The sequence below is a fragment of the Hemicordylus capensis genome, chromosome 1 (assembly GCF_027244095.1).
Source record: "Hemicordylus capensis ecotype Gifberg chromosome 1, rHemCap1.1.pri, whole genome shotgun sequence".
NCBI classification, from domain to species: Eukaryota; Metazoa; Chordata; class Lepidosauria; order Squamata; family Cordylidae; genus Hemicordylus; species Hemicordylus capensis.
The window spans coordinates 97927884-97945602 of NC_069657.1; the positions used below are offsets into that span (position 1 = coordinate 97927884).

Here is a 17719-nt window from a genome sequence, read left to right on the forward strand (position 1 = left end):
TCCCTTGCTCATGGTTACAGTGCTGAAAGTGGATATGAAGTCCCGCCCCCGCACTGTCATTCACACTCTCCAGCTGGCCCACTCATGGTTAAGCCACTGCTTGTGTGAAACGGGGAGTGGCCTGGCTGTGATGACTGGCGCTTCTGTAATCAGCAACCTGGATGGTCTGCGGCTGTTTAGATGTTTAGAGCAAACCTGCAACAAAACTTTGTTCTTCTAGACCAAGGCTGGGATCCAAAAAATTACACTTAGTTCTGTGCACCCAAGGATTTTTGGCCTTGTGCTTTCTGAATGGCAGTCTTTCATATCACACAGCAAACCACTTTTGTACTTAGGAGACTTTCAAAAGTAGTTTGTGGTATGGTGGATGTAGAGCTTTCTTCAAAGGAGGTTAATGTGTTAGGCTGGGGACTAGAAATCCCCCTGGACATGCCCATCCTCTGGGCACACCTAAAGTAATTTCCAGCCTAACACATTAACCTCAAGGCACATTTTCACTAAAGAGCAAGCTGTTCTCAAGGAGAACCCTGTTATTTTGTGGGGGCTCCATTCTAGGGGGCATGGCCATCCCTAGGGGGTGCAGGACTGGGGGCAAATCAGCATGTGCAGGGGCCCCTTAACATTTTGTATGATTACAAAATAATACTGACTGATGACATACTGTGTATATAGTGTGAGTGAGTGTGTGAGGTTTTTGGAATTTTCCAACCAGCTTGTACATGTAGTGCATTTGTATCGGGAAATGTTCAAAGCACAACACGTTCTCCCTGCTTCACAGTTCTCACTCAAACATTCAGGTCTGCAAACAAACCTAAGCATAGTGCATTTAATAAATAAATAAATTAAGTAAGTAAGTTTATTCAGCTGTTTACAGTTAGCCCCACTTTCACTAGGTGAAAGTGAAAGTACCCTTTGAAAGTGAAGTGAAGTACTCTTTTGGATAGAGAGAACTCTTTCTGGCAGCTTTACTGCAACAGGGAAAAATGATTAAAAATCAACAATTTGTTCAATCCATTTCAAATTCAGTATTCAGAACCCTCCCAACCTGCCCTACCTCTGTGCCCGATATCAAAGCACTATGCCAGTCATTCCATAAATATACAGGGGGAGGGTAATGAAAAAAGGTAAATCCCATACCTTCTATTGCAGGCTCTGAGGAGGAGGAGGAAGCAACAGGCTCTCAGCACAGCCCAGGGCTGCAGGGCAGGGAGGGCAGAGGGTGTGTACAGCGCTCTGGAGGACAGCCAGCGCTGGCCACTCTGCTTCCAGAACTTCAGGCAGGGTGAGGGACTAGGGACTCTGGGAGAGCTTCAGGGAGGCCTGCACTGGCAGAGAGGCGCCTGGAAGCACTGCCCACCCACTGAACAGCTGAGAGTTTGGGCAGAGAGAGAGTTGAAGCAGCATGGCTGCAGGGAGCCTTTCCATTAGCAGGCAAGCCTGCACCCAGCTCCTACAGCTACAGGTTGGTCAGTCAGTTGGCCGGGCAGAAGGAAGCAAGGTAAATTTTGGAGGGCAGACTGCTCCAGAATGGGGCCTGTCCCAGTCCAGGGCCTGGGTGATCTCCCTGGTCACCCCACCCTAATGATGGCTGGGGGGTGGGGGGCTGCACGGATAGCGAAACCGTGGATACTGAGTAATGGAGTCAATGGGTTTGCGGTGGTTAAGTTTCTAGATTGGTAAAATTGAAGGGGGTGAGTGAAAATGGGCCAAATAAAGTGCCTTACCATGCTCTGCAGGTCTGTAGGGATCCAGCCATGCTTCAAATGCCCCCCAATAGTCCCAAATGGGGGCAAATCATGCATCCCCCCATTATTTATTAATGAAATGAGTCACAAAATGGCGGCCAAAAATTACCTCCGCAGTCATTTCTAGCCCTCTAGGATTCGTGGATATGGAGCTTTTAACCATTTCATAGCTGTGGTTATAGAGGCTAGGTGTCTCTTTTACACCTGTGGATTTGTGGAACCGCAAATAATGGTTCTGCAAATAATGGGGTTCTCCCATACAATCTTTTGGATATACTTTTCTGCTAGATATTTCAAATCTATAAATAAAAAAACCTGTAATCATTTTTGGGGGGCCACAGAATATAAAGTTCAATCTGACATGAGATCTTTCTGAACGTTTGCAACTTTTCCCGTTAATTTTTTTAATCTATAGAAACACACACACACTTATTTTTTTATTTTATTAAATTTATACCCCGCCCAAACTTACGTCTCTGGGCGGCTCCATAGGGGTGTGTGTGTGTGTATAACATATATAAAAATATATATAATGAATTAATACTGACATATTAATTCTTTTATCTTTCAGGTGGCAATAATTGCTGGCAATTTTGAGCTTGCTGAATACATCAAGAATCACAAGGAAACGGATATTGGTATGTAAAATATCTCCCATTATATTGGCAAGGACTTTACTTCAATATGGAATACTATGTTTAAATTGAAGGCTTTCCAGGTATAGTTCAAGAGCCTTCATGTATAATATAGCTGATTGTGACCTTTTACAGATAGACGTCTGTTTCCATTTTGTGAAATCTGAAGAAAGAGAAAAAAAGAGGTGAATTGGGTTTCAAATGTACATATTTTCAGAACAATATAGTTCCATAACAAATTACTAGGCTAGTTTTTTCTTGTTAAATTGCCTTTCATTCCTTGAAAAACCAACCCTTAAGATGGCTGAATAATTGAATAATAAAATGTAATGAAATATTTAACATAAATAATTAATATATATAACATGTTATATATAACATGACCAAGTGTGTGCCAAGGTTTGTCAATTTATGTTCAATAACCCGTACTTCCCCTCATTTTCCGAAACATTTAAGGCTTTAGAAAAATCAGAACTCTATCTCTTAACATAAAACATGCACCTCAAACCTTTAATTAACTTTAACCTCAAATTAAATGCTGTTGATTTTAATGGAGCAGTAGTGGATACTTTGTGCTCTCCCCACACCCCGTTCTTGGATGTTTGGATGGACACTATGTTTAATGTTCCTGCCTCCTTCCCTTTCAGTGCTCATAGGGACATCTACTGCCCTCTTACAAACTGCATCACTAATGCTCAAAACTACATTGAGAAATATAGCTAAAGTCACACACAAAAAATCCCTCCATGACACACAAAACCGTCAGCAACATAGGAGCAACACTACACAATCCCTGTTCTGAAGAAACAACCATACTGTTTATTCAGTACTGCCAGACAGGCCAGACAGTGAGGACATTTAGTGGTTTAAGAACTGCTGCACACTCCATCCCATCATCTTTGCTCATCTTTTTTGACAGGAACTTCAGCTAGTGCCATTATAAAATGAATGCAAAAAAATACCAACGGTAAACAAAGGCAACAAAAAGTGAAGGATAAGGTAATTTCAAGTAGGTGGCTCTGAGAAGCAAACCGAAGCAATTGCCTCAGGCGGCATCTTTGGGGGGGTTTTTTGGGTTGCAGAATGTCTTCCCTGCTGCCATCAAAAAGGACACGAGCCCACTACCTTCTCACATCAAGCCACCGCCTCCAGTGTTGTAGCCACTGTTGAACAAGGGGAAACAAATGTCCCTGGTCCATGGGGCTGAAGGTGCCACCAGGCCATCCCATTTTTCCTTCCAGTACTACTGCTTCAGTGGCTGCTTCCACTGTCTTCTGAATGGGCACCCTGCCTGCCACCTCCATAGATGAGCACCCCACCTACCTTTTCCATTCTTCTGCCAGGTCCTGCACCCCTTCTTTCCATGGGGGTGGGAGGCATTAGTGCTGGTTTCTGCCTGAGGGATGGGGCCAGCAACAGGAGCAGGTTGACTAGTCACTTTCTGCTTCTAGCCAGCACTGAGTTCAAGTGCATGCGAAAAGCTCAACCAAACAAAATGGTCTTCATTTGCCACTTGAATACCAGGAGGAAGAATGGCAGATTAACCTCATACTGTAAGAACTATGTGGACACATATGACTTTGAATTCAAGTATAGGTGGACCTTGTTATTCATGGGAGTCTCATTTTCTGCTAATATTGGGGAAACCGAAATTGCGGACACTGAGGCATTAAGTCAAAGGGAATATGTCGGGGTCAATGGGTTTCAACAGGAGGCTGGAGAAAAGAGCAAAAATAAACAAAAAGCACACACACCCCAAAAGGAAAGAGTGCCGTACTCTACTCTCAGGTCTCTAACTGTCCAGGAATGCCCCCCACCCCATCCCCAATCTTTCCACGAAAAATCAAGGGGGGAAATGTGCTTTTAAAAAAAATCACGGAATGGTTCCTCTTCTTAAAATGGCTTCCAGAAATAATCTCAGAGATCATTTCTGCCCCCCCCTTCAGGTATGTGGAATTAACCCCCTTTTACCATTACCCCCCACCATGTATGCCAAGGTTGGGTGTCAATTATCTGACTGCGGATATGCGAATCTGCGGATAGCAAGATTCTGTTGTAGCTGGAACCAGCTTACCTTAGGGTATACAATCTCATTATATGATAGTCCTTCAACTGATGCAATATAATCTAGGGAAGTGCCCTTCCATGTTCCATATCTTAGAGCTCCTCTGTTGAGCCACTGCAGGTTTGGAATACTCCAAATCATGTTCACTATTTTTGGATCTCTATGTATTCAAAGTGCAGTACAGTGGCTGACATTTTCTATAGTGTTACAAGGCTGAAGCAAGAGCTGCACCTCACAAAAGCTTATTGTGCAGATGATCATGGTCATGGGGGAAGGGGGAGCTTTTTTTGCTGCTCTTTTGTCTCTATAAAATTATTTTTTGTCCTCTAGAAATATGTCCCTGGAGGTCATACAGCCCTCAGGGGCATATTTCTTGCCTAGGGTACAAGAGGTTGCTGGTTCAAATCCCCGCTGGTATGTTCCCAGACTATGGGAAACACCTATATCGGGCAGCAGCGATATAGAAAAATGCTGAAAGGCATCATCTCAGACTGTGCAGGAGATGGCAATGGTACACCCCTCCTGTATTCTACCAAAGAAAACCACATTACCCTGTGGTCGCCAGGAGTCAACACCGACTCGATGGTGCAACTTTACTTTAGAGCTTAGTTTAGCTTAATTTATGTCAGCTAGGAAGAAAATTTGGTATGAAAATCCTAATGCCATTTATAAACTAAAGGAATAACTTAAAAGTGTCCTCTATGTCCCATTGGGTTGGTTTGGACAATACGTTCATAGAAGTTGCATCCACAGACAATGCGGGACATGAGCATACATATTACACTTCCTTCCTGGTGTGGCAGTCCACAGTAACATAATAATCTGTGGGGTGCAGTTCATCTGACCCTTCCCTTACATCTGTATATATAAAGCTGCTTGGGCCTCACTCACTCACCCACTGACATGAAACTATCAGACCAAACCACGAAAGATAGAAACATCTTGTTTTTCACAGGTAGGTTCCAGGCTACCACAAAAATTGATTGATTTGTTGGAAAATGGAAAATTGGGAAAACATGGGGAACGATACCTTCCAAAAAACTTTGGCTGTTTTCTCAGGTACTTTTTAAAGACAGAAAGTCCAGACTTCCACTGAATTATGAAGCGATGAACAAGCTATACTGTTTCAGCTCACTGCATGTACAGTGAGGGAAATAAGTATTTGATCCCCTGCTGATTTTGTCCGTTTGCCCTCTGACACAGAAATGACCAGGCTATAATTGGAATGGTAGGTTTATTGTAGCTGTGAGAGACAGAATAACAACAAACCAACCCTCAAAAGCCCAGTGCCCAAAAGTCAGCGATGGATTTGCATTGTAGTGAGGGAAATAAGTATTCGATCCCTTCACAAAAGATGTCTTAGTACTTGGTGGCAAAACCCTTGTTGGCAATCACAGAGGTCAGACATTTCTTGTAGTTGGCCACCAGGTTTGCACACAACCCAGGAGGGATGTTGTCCCACTCCTCTTTGCAGATCCTCTCCAAGTCAGAAAGGTTTCAAGGCTGATGTTTGGCAACCCGAACCTTCAGCTCCCTCCACAGATTTTCTATGGGATTAAGGTCTGGAGACTGGCTGGGCCACTCCAGGACCTTCATGTGCTTCTTCTTGAGCCACTCCATTGTTGCCTTGGCTGTGTGTTTTGGGTCATTGTCATGCTGGAATACCCATCCACGACCCATTCTCAATGCCCTGGCTGAGGGAAGGAGGTGCTCACCCAAGATCTGACGGTACATGGTCCCGTCCATCGTCCCTTCGATACGGTGAAGGTGTCCTGTCCCCTTAGCAGAAAAACACCCCCAAAGCATAATGTGTCCACCTCCATGTTTGACGGTGGGGATGGTGTTCTTGGGCTCATAGGCAGCATTCCTCCTCCTCCACACACGGCGAGTTGAGTTGATGCCAAAGAGCTCGATTTTGGTCTCATCTGACCACAACACTTTCGCCCAGTTCTCCTCTGGATCATTCAGATGTGCATTGGCAAACTGCAGACGGGCCTGTACATGTGCTGCCTTGAGCAGGGGGACCTTGCGGGCACTGCAAGATTTCAGTCCTTCACGGCGTAGTGTGTTACCAATTGTTTTCTTGGTGACTATGGTTCCAGCTGCCCTGAGATCATTGACAAGTTCCCCCCGTGTAGTTCTGGGCTGCTTTGTCACCGTTCTCATGATCATTGCAACTCCACAAGGTGAGATCTTGCATGGAGCCCCAGACCAAGGGAGATTGACAGTTATTTTGTGTTTCTTCCATTTGCGAGTTATCGTGCCAACTGTAGTCACCTTCTCACCAAGCTGCTTGGCGATAGTCTTGTAGCCCAGTCCAGCCTTGTGCAGGTCTACAACCTTGTCCTTGACATCCTTCGACAGCTCTTTGGTCTTGGGCATGGTGGTGAGTTTGGAAGCTGAGTGATTGCTTGCTTCTATGGAAAGGTGTCTTTTATACAGGTACTGTAACAAGCTGGGATTAGGAGCACTCCCTTACAGAGGGTGTTCCTCATCTCAGCTCGTTACCTGCACATAGTGAAAAGACACCTGGGAGCCTGAAATCTTGCTGGTTGATAGGGGATCGAATACTTATTTCCCTCACTACAATGCAAATCCATCGCTGACTTTTGGGCACTGGGCTTTTGAGGGTTGGTTTGTTGTTATTCTGTCTCTCACAGCTACAATAAACCTACCATTCCAATTATAGCCTGGTCATTTCTGTGTCAGAGGGCAAACGGACAAAATCAGCAGGGGATCAAATACTTATTTCCCTCACTGTAATCTGTGTTGGATTTTCATGAAATTCGTGTAAGAAATAGAAAAACACAAGAAAGCTTAAGTGCTGGAGATATAAATACATTTTTCTAAACACAAACTCTTCTGCACATCAACTAGCAATGAGTGAAGGGAGAGTTCATGGTCATTTTGTGGTGCAGGAGGAATATTGCAAACGACAAGCCCATTTTAATTTAACTTAATTTAACTTAACGCTTCTTAAATGTAGTATTTAAATTGTTCGTGTGAAAGGCAATTCAAATTAGTCTTCCCCTTATGTGATTTTGAGACTGCAGGATGGCATACCAGGAGGGGTGGAACATGCACTCTTTTCAATAACTCATATAGTAATTCTAATCCCAAGTATTTGCACCAGTTTGCAACATCAGAGTAAACATCCTGCAACATTACGGTAATATATCTTCTGGAGGCCTGTTTGAAACCTATTTCTGTCCCCTAAGAATTGTTCTCAGAGAGAGATTATATGTAGGCCTCAGGTCCACAAACTTCCTTCTCTACACTCCCTATTCCTCCGTTTCTCTTGTGAAGCCATTTGGATGTGGGGTTCTTCCTAGATCCTGGAAGATTATATTCCTTTACAGAGAAAGAGGCGGAACGAGGAGGGAACATGAGAGCCCGAGGCCTGCTCCTGATCTCTTCCAAAGAAAAATACTGAGGGACAAATAATATCCAAATAAACCCTTAGTTTGGGACACTGCATTGGCACAGTATGTGCTACACCCCTTTGTAGCTATTTATGAGATAAGAATTGTCCTTGTAATCCTTGTTGAAATCCACATAACAAAAAGGAAATCTGATAGCACAGTCTTATTCCAGCATGTGCAGTTTCATATTGGAAGACAAAATCTTTCTGTGATTTATAATAATTAAGTATTATAATAATTAAGATTGAAAATCATATTTCAAGGTTATTTATTTTACAACAAGGCTTGAAAGAGCAAATTATTTTTTATTGTGTTCAGATATTCAAAGAATGAATTACACGTCCTGTCAATCTGTCACATTTCTTCCACTCAAGGCATTTATATTTTAAGCATCACACTAAACATGAACTGTCACCTTAAATTCTTCTAATCTCACATTCCCAAGAGTGGGCTTTTATAAACATTGCAGACATACCAGAGCATCTTCTTTAATAACTAGCCACTGTCACTTATGACTGAGATCTGGAAAGATTTTATAGTTCAGTGCCTGCATGATTCCATTTTATCTGTGTTTTGGCAACAGTGTTGCATCTCTGAACAGCAGGAGTCTTTAACAAACTGTCCAGTAGCTAAATCTCATTGATTGACACATTAGTCTTTCTTTTCTTACTGTAATTAGTTGTAGCATTTTTATTTATCTATTTATATTGAAAACTGAAAGGAAAGTAATGGATTAAAAGCTGTGATGAATAGAAAAGTTAATCCCTGATTGTTTTCATCCAGTCTACAGCTGTCTGTGAGTAAATGAACACAGAAGGTTTAGAAAGCATTTGCTATACAGCACTTACTATGGCTTCTATAGGATGGAGATACAAAAAACCAGCAATAATATCTATAGGAGTCTTGAAGGTCTTTTTAGATATAGCTATGCACATATTAAATATGTTGCCAACCGAAGATCCGTTGACTTGGATAACCTATTTTTAAACCTTTTCATTTTGTTTTGCCTTGGCTCTTTGTGATGAGATGAATTATCAAATGGATTAAATGACATGGGTTGTTCCTCCTCAAGTGAACAAGGTTTGTTTTATCATATACCTTCTCCTTCAGCAGCTCTGAAGATAGAAACAAGAGGGGTTTTTATTTTTAAATATGAAACACATTGAGGTGGTGGTGTATGAGTTTTGGTAGTTGATTAGCAGACTAACTAATACTTGGATACGGTTGCTAGGCTTCAAGTCAGAGTTCTTGTATTCCTCTATAATTATGCAGAGATGTGTATATGTGTGTGATGGTTTGTGGGTGTTTTCAAGCAGATTTTTTGTAATTTAATTTTTTTGTGAATGCCAAATCGTTGCTGATATATTAAGCTTGTTCTGTATCTTGTGTGGTTTTAATATGCTGAATTTCCTGTGTAATATAGATAAGTATGTTGGTTTTCCAAAAATCAGGGCTGTAGACATAGTGCTTATGATGAAAAATGCATTTTGTTTATGTTTAGGAGGAAAAGACAACAGTGCTGTTTATACCTCATTTGCTTTTCTAGCACTTATTCTGAAACTGGAGTGACTGGGGTCAGTATTGTTGGTTTCTGAGCAAGAATTTAAATTAAGTACCATCTGGTATACTTCTCTTCATTTATTGTGGGTTTTTTTTAAACTGTTCAGCTGTGTGTTTTTTACAGATCAGATTCCTGCAGCACGTTGTGTATATATATAATATATATAAAACCATTTTAAACCAATAAAGCTACAAAAACAGGGAAGACATTTAAAAAAGATATATAAATCCCTGACACAGTGGGCAGCATGATGTAAGTTGCTCCATTTTCTCGTTTTTCTTAATAGAACTAAAAAGGATAGCAAGAGTGAGCATGCATTGTAGCCATGTTCATACACCATTTCAGTTATGAGTATTCTTAACCTTTATTTATGTGCCACAGTGAATTTCTCAAGGCAAGGACAAATTTATTTCAATAATAACAGAATACACTGAGAAAGTCAAAGCTCATGTTTTAAGTATACAATGTTGTAAATCTAAAAACAAAATAAAACCCCAATCTGTCATCTATGATCCTGTAACGATAAGTTCTGTTTTGAACTAATGAGGGTAATAGATCAATATATTGATTGTGGACATTTCATTAATAACCATATAATTTTAGTGATTAAGGCAAAATTCAGTATGGAACAAGACATGTGACATATCAAAGCATGCTTGTAAATTACTCAGGTTGAAAGGAAAATTGAATATTTGTTTCTGTCTTGTTTAGTAGAATTTAGAATTTGAGAAAAGTGCAAAGTTTTCTCTGTGTCATTGATCACAGATGTTTCATCCTTCCAATCCTGCATTATTATTATTTTCCTGTTTATTATATTTGTTCTCCCAGAAGCTCAGGTATGCATAGGTGTACATGGTCTCTCTATTTTATCCTCACAAGGATTCTATGTTAGGCGGAGAGACAGTGACTGGCCCAAAGTGAGCAGGAATTTGAAACCTGGTGGTTTCCTGGTCTAATCCCTGTCACTACACCACATTAACATCTGTTATGTTAAATCTTAAAGTAATTCCATTCTAGAAGTGAAGTGCTGAGATATAGCTGTGGGCACTGCAGTCTTTATGTTTCTCACCTTTGACCCCACCAACAGACCTTAGTCAGGTGATCCCTTCCTTTGCATCTGTGGTTGCCAGTGGTGTTGGAGTCAAACTTGATGTGGCAGTTATGTATGGTTAAATATGGAACTGTCCCATTCTTATAGAATGTGTGTGGGGACTTCATTTTAAAAGCAAAAGTGCTGTGCGGATGAGGAACTCTTTCCAAAATCCTGTTTGTTCCTTCTCTCCAGATAGTATGGTTCCAGCTAGCACTCTGATATAGAACATGTCAGGCCTGGAATTCTCACCATCTGCAATGAATAATTCAGATACCAGCTGACATCCAGAGCAGCCTAACATGTGTGCTCTAAACACCCCCATGCTACTGCATGTTCGCTGCAAAGTTTGAGTGCAAATACATTTTGGAGCTCATCTGAGCTCCGCAAGTGCTCTTTTAGACCGGAAGCATGTTGCTTGACAGTGGTATGTTTCTGGTTGAAAAGAGCATTTTGGGAGTGCAGGTGTGCTCTGAGAAGTATTTGTACTCTTGCACAAGTCCACCTGTGCTTCATAGTGAACACACAACAGTGCGGGGATGTTTATACATTCACATTAGGCTGATCTGGACATCAGCTAGTGACTTTTGGTGTATCCTAACAGATGCAGTAGTCATACAATGTTTTATGTAAACAAAAATTTAAAAAATCATTGATTTTGCGTTCATTTCAGCGGCCCACATCATCTTCTGGTGCCTGTAATTTTGATATTTTCCAACCAATCTGCATGAAGTTATCAAGCCTTGTTCTGCTCCGTTAAGACATCATATCTGCCAAATTTTAGAAAGATTGGTTAATTACAAGGAACGCTTATTATGGGCAGTTTAAAAAGGCACACAATACTTTAGATTAGTTTAGAATATTTATATATCACTTTTCAACAGAAAGTTCTCAAAGCAGTTTTTACCGCAAATAGTTTAAGATTTCAGGTGATGTCAATGAGACGTCCATTCTGCTGCTTGTAGCTTCTGTGTTCCCATCCTTTTGGCATGAAATCATCAAGTATTCTGCTACTGATAGTTTATCAGATATGATGACTCACTTCAACCGTTATATCTGAAAAACTTTAGTTATATAGGACAAAAGGTGTATAACTAGAACAAGATTTACATTGATTTAAATAGGAGAGACCCAGCAGTATTTCTGTAATTCCCAATTGCTGTGTTCCCCATGCTATTGGCATGAAATTTGTAGGCAATCTATGACCCCTTTAAAGGATTAAAGGTAAAGTGTGCCATTGATGTCGACTCCTGGCGACCAAAGAGCCATGTGGTTCTTTGGTAGAATACAGGAGCGGTTTACCATTGCTTCCTCCCACGGAGTATGTGATGATGTCTTTCAGCATCTTTCTATATAATGGCTGCCTGATCTAGGTGTTTCCCATAGTCTGGGTAACATACCAGCGGGGATTTGAACCGGCAACCTCAAGGATTAGACCCTCCAAATTTCAAACACCAAGGACAAGGGTTTTTTTTTTAATTGACAGAGAATTTAAAGACACATAACTACTACAAGCTTTTCATTAACTTCAAACCTTGCCCAAAATCACTACCTCCATTATGCATAAGAGATGGCAATAATTCACCATTTTGGTGGTGTGCTCATGAACTAATACTGAAAATAGTGCTGACTGAGAGAAACGCTTTCAGTTATGTAGGGAGGTAAGGTACAGGAGGGAAAGAGTTCAGTTCCCCTCACCCAGGCTTCCTTTTTTGCTTTTAAGAATGATCCTTTCACATACACCCTTTCTACATGATTAGATAAATGCTGAGGCAATTCTCACGATCAGTGAGACATGCCTTAAGAGGGTTTGTGGGGGCTTAGCCTGCTCTCCCTGCAGACGATCAAGAGGCAGATGCCGCTCACACGACTGCTGGCTCCGTCACAGAGCCAGCAGGGATCGGTGGCTACGCAGCCCCTGGAAGCTCCAGGATACCTCCATGTGGGTGCTACCATCATAGTCCTTACATCACCACTGCCAAGAAGTTGCTGTATACAACAGCAATGTATACAGTGTTGGGGACAGGCAGCTATGCTTCATGCAGGCAGCAGGTAAGCAAATGCACTGCTTCCTTCTTTCCATGGGCTCATTTTAAACAAGAGGAGGTGAGATAGAGAAAATAAGACAAAAGAGAGGTACAGGCCACTGTCAGACTGCTTCCTTCTTGTGCACTCGGTTGTCTGCCAGATGAGAAGAGAGTAGAGAAGGATGTACACCCTGTGATGCTGGTTTATTCTCCTGCTCCTGTTCTCAATTTCCTGCCACCGATTGGCAGAAAAAGGAAAAGCAGAGAGGAGAAAAGAGTGCTATGTGGCATATTTGCTTGTGCAAAGATAAGGGGAAAGAGGCATTCAATTAGGCCCCTGTCGTATATCTGTTAGCTCGGCTAACCCAACAGGATTTACAACCCCCTCCAGCACTCCCCCTGTGAGTTAACAGAAAGTTGCAGAGAAGCTGCATGAAGGAAAACAAAAAGGCTCACAAAGAAAATAGTAAATGAATCAAGTCCCCCTGAACTGAACTAGGTACCCCCTCTAACAATAAGTGAGTAATAATTGAAAAGAAAACAACAGAGCAAGGAATGAAAAAGAACAAAGGATACCAGAGGAAAGAATTAACAGAACTAGAGCACACAGCAGGAAAGAACAGAAAAAGGGCAAACTGGAACTCGGAAAAGTTGCGAATTCAAAATAGAACACTGTCCACGGTCAGCGAAAGTTGCTAACAGCATCGGTTGAAATCACAGACTGCTTGATATGGCTCAAGAGAACCAGCAGCCAATCAGGCTTCCCTGAGTCAGCACTTCTGCTTCCTCTCTTGTGATCTCCTGCGCCTGCGTGACTCCCACTGAGCTTTCCTCTTAAGACATCTTCTCAAGACAGGTGAAATCCCAGCCGCCTCCTGATCAGCCTGCTCCTGATCAAGATTCATTTCTGACAGCTGTTCCGATTCCTCAGCTCCAGAGTCTGGTCTCCCTGCCAAATCCTGTTGCTGTTCCTCTGAGCCCTCACTAGCAGGCGAATCCTCCTGTTCCTCCTCTGAATCTTCTGAGTTAGAAGTCTGAGCCATGACAGCCCCAGGAACACTGGGGTGGTGCCAGTTGTGATAATGTGTGCCATGATTTTATTTAATTTATTTGATTTATATAATGCTGTTCCAAAAATGGCTCAGGGCGGTTTACACCAAAATAAAAACAATTAACAATTAAAATCATTTAAATGTTAAAATAATTAACATTAAAATCATTTAAAACCAACATTAAAAATTTAAAACGATGAATCTAATTAAAAGCCTGGGTGAATAAATGTGTCTTCAGTGCCTTTTAAAAAGTTGCCAGAGATGGGGAGGCTCTTATTTCAACAGGGAGCACATTCCAAAGTCCAAGGGTGACGGACCAGGAGAGGGATCTTGGGGTTGTGGTGGACAGCTCGTTGAAAGTGTCGACTCAATGTGTGGCAGCTGTGAAAAAGGCAAATTCCATGCTAGGGATCATTAGAAAGGGGATTGAAAATAAAACGGCTAACATTATAATGCCCTTATACAAGACTATGGTGCGACCACACTTGGAGTACTGCGTACAGTTCTGGTCACCACATCTTAAAAAGGACATTGTTGAACTGGAGAAGGTACAGAAGAGGGCAACCAAGATGATCAGGGGCCTAGAGCACCTTTCTTATGAGGCAAGACTACAACACCTGGGGCTTTTTAGTTTAGAAGAAAGACGACTGCGGGGAGACATGATAGAGGTCTGTAAAATCATGCATGGTGTGGAGAAAGTGGAGAGAGAGAAATTCTTTTCCCTCTCACACAACACTAGAACCAGGGGTCACTCCATGAAATTGATTGCCAGGAGGTCTAGGACCAACAAACGGAAGTACTTTTTCACACAATGCGTGATCCACTTGTGGAACTCTCTGCCAGAGGATGTGGTGACAGCCAACAACTTGGATGGCTTTAAGAGGGGTTTGGATGACTTCATGGAGGAGAGGTCTATCAATGGCTACTAGTCGTAGGGCTGTGAGCCACCTCCAGCCTCAAAGGCAGGATGCCTCTGAGTACCAGTTGCAGGGGAGTAATGGCAGGAGAGAGGGCACGCCCTCAACTCCTGTCTGTGGCTTCCAGCGGCATCTGGTGGGCCACTGTGCGAAACAGGATGCTGGAGTAGATGGGCCTTGGGCCTGATCCAGTAGGGCTGTTCTTATGTTCTTATGTTCTTAAGGGCAGCAACAGAGAAGGCCCGTTCCTAAGTAGCTGCCAAACAAGTTGGCGGCAACCACAGACGAACCTCTCTAGGTGATCTTAACAGGCAGTGGGGCTCATGGCAAAGAAGACCTTCTCTTAAATACCCAGGGCCTAAGCTGTTTAGAGTGTTATAGGTAATAATCAGCACCTTGTATTTTGCCCGGAAAAGTATCGGCAGCCAGTACAGTTCTTTCAACACAGGAGTATTATTGTGTCTCCTAGATGACCCAGAGACCAACATAGCTGCCCCATTCTGGACCAGCTGCAGTTTCCAGACTACGTACAAAGTCAGCCCCACATAGAGCGCATTGCAGTAATCCAGTAGAGGTTACCAGTATATGTCCCACTGTTTTGAGGCCATTCATCTCAAGAAACAGATGCAGCTGGTATATCAGCTGAAGCCAATAAAAAGCACCTCTGACCACCACCTCAACCTGGGACACCAGGGAGAGGTTCGGATCCAGAAGCACCCCCAGACTGCGTACTTATTCCTTCTGGGGGAGCGTGAGCCCATCCAGATCTGGCAGATCAAAATCGTCTCCTGAGTTCAAACCCCGCACAATAAGTACCTGTGTCTTATCTGGATTCACCCTCAGTTTGTTATCCCTCATCCCTCCCATTACTGCCTCCAGGCAGGCATTTAGGGAGTTTATGCCTTCTCCCGATGATGATGACATGGAGAAATAGATTTGGGTGTCATCAGCATATTGACCCTGCACCAAATCTCCTGATGATCTCTCCCAGCAATTTCATGAAGATGTTAAACAACATTGGAGACAATATGGAGCCCTGAGGGACACCATAGGAAAGTTCAGATTTGGAAGAACAACAGTCTACAAGGGACACCATCTGGAATCTGCCCGTGAGGTAGGAGCTGAACCACTGCAAAGCAGTGCCTCCCACCCCCAATCCCTTCAGACGTTCGAGAAGGATACTATGATCAATAATATCAAAAGCTGCTGAGAGATCCAAAAGGACCAACAGAGTCTCACTCTGTCAATTCCCAATTGGAGATCATCCATCAGACTGACCAAGGCAATCTCCACCCCATAGCCAACCCGGAAGCCAGTTTGAAAAGGGTCTAGATAATCAGTTTCCTCCAAGATTGCCTGGAGCTGGGAGGCCACCACCCTTTCAGTTACCTTGCCCAGCCGTGGAAGGTTGGATATAGGCATTTAATTGCTTAACTCTGAGGGATCCAAAGCAGGCTTCTTCAGAAGTAGTCTAATGATTGCCTCCTTAAGACAAGGAGGCATCCTGCTCTCTGTCAGAGAAGCATTTATAATCTCTACCAGGCCTCCCTGCCAGATAGTATAAGCCATGTCGGGCAAGGATCAAGAGGACAGGTGGTAGGCTGCACAATTCCAAGCAACTTGTCCACATCCTCAGGAGTCACAAACTGGAATCGATCCAGAGTAATCACATAAGAGGAGCTGCTGGACACCTCAGTATCATATTCTGTAACAATTTTGGAGTTTGAATCTAAGTCAGCACAAATACAAGAGATTTTGTCCACACAAAAACTCATTAAAAATGTCACAGTGAATAATTGTTGGTTCCAAGTACTCATTCAAGGGGGAAGGGGTGCACATTAGCCCCTTCATGACTCTGAATAACTCCACAGGACGCGAACTTGCAGACACGATACAGGAGGAAAAGAATCGCTTCGTTGCCGCATGTGTTGATTGAACATACAGTAGATCTTCAAATGCACTCTATGTTGGATTCAAGTCGAGTCTTTCTCCACTTGCACTCTAGTTGTCTGCTTTGCTGCTTCAGCCCCTGTAGTTCTGCTGTATACCAAGGGGCCAGTTTCGAAGCAGGTTGGAGAGGACACTTAAGAGCAATTGTGCCCACTACCCTGTTGAGCTGATTATTCCAATTCTCCAGTGTCGACAGGATCACCAGCAGAGTCAGCACTAAATCTCTCCAAGGCTTGTTGGAATCCTATTGGGTCCAATAAGCTTCTTGGGTGGACCATCCTAATGGGCCCCTCAACCCTAATGAGGTGGGACATGGTTGTGAGTCCAACCTTAACCAGATGGTGGTCCGTCCATGACAATGGGGAAATCACCGGAGTCCCCACCCACAGAACACCACCCTGTTCAGAGTGAAAGACCAGATCAAGCATGTGACCAGAAATATGTGTCGATCCCAAGACTTGGGATAGGCCCATAGTTGTCATGGCCACTACGAATTCCTGAGCCGCCCCAGACAAATTGGTCCTGAAATGAACATACAAGTCTCCCAGCACCACAAGCCTGGGAGACTCCAACGCCAAGCCCGAGACCAAGTCCATCAGCTCAGTTAGGGACTCCGCTGGGCAGCGGGGCGGTCGGTATACCAACAGAAGTCCCAGTATATCCCTGGTCCCCAAACTTAGGTACATACATTAACTATGATCAGACACTTCAACAGTGTCTGATGAAGTCTTTTGACAGTGTCTTTGTCAAAAGCAAAAAGCTTTTGGCAAAGTTCCTCATCAAAGACTCCTGAGGAAACTTAGCGGTCATGGGATAAAGGGACAAGTACATGTGTGGATTGCTAACTGGTTGAAAGACTGGAAACAGAGGGTAGGTATAAATGGAGAGTTTTCACAATGGAGGGAAGTAAGAAGTAGGGTCCCCCAGGGATCTGTACTGGGACCGGTGCTTTTTAATTTATTCATAAATGATCTAGAAGCAGGGGTAAGCAGCGAGGTGGCCAAATTTGCAGATGATACCAAACTCTTCCAGGTAGTGAAATCCAAAACGGATTGTGAAGAGTTCCAAAAGGATCTCTCCAGACTGGGGGAGTGGGTGACAAAGTGGCAAATGTGGTTCATTGTTAGCAAGTGTTAAGGTGATGCACATTGGGATGAAAAACCCCAACTTCAAGTGCTGATGGGATCTGAGCTGTCGGTGACGGACCAGGAGAGGGATCTTGGGGTTGTGGTGGACAGCTCGTTGAAAGTGTCGA

General features: G+C 43.0%; 1 protein-coding gene across 18 annotated transcripts in view; it reads left to right on the forward strand.

Annotated features, from left to right (window-relative positions):
* The window catches only part of SHANK2 (SH3 and multiple ankyrin repeat domains 2), a 695900-nt gene that overhangs the window by 200509 nt on the left and 477672 nt on the right, over window positions 1-17719 (forward strand). For 17 of the 18 annotated variants that reach the window (XM_053285990.1, XM_053285997.1, XM_053285975.1 and 14 more), the window contains one exon: window positions 2317-2383. In XM_053285990.1, the coding sequence (XP_053141965.1) occupies window positions 2317-2383 (67 nt within the window). Of the gene's footprint in view, window positions 1-2316; window positions 2384-8904; window positions 8948-17719 lie in introns of those variants that run through there. The other variant, XM_053285993.1, reaches the window with a different exon arrangement.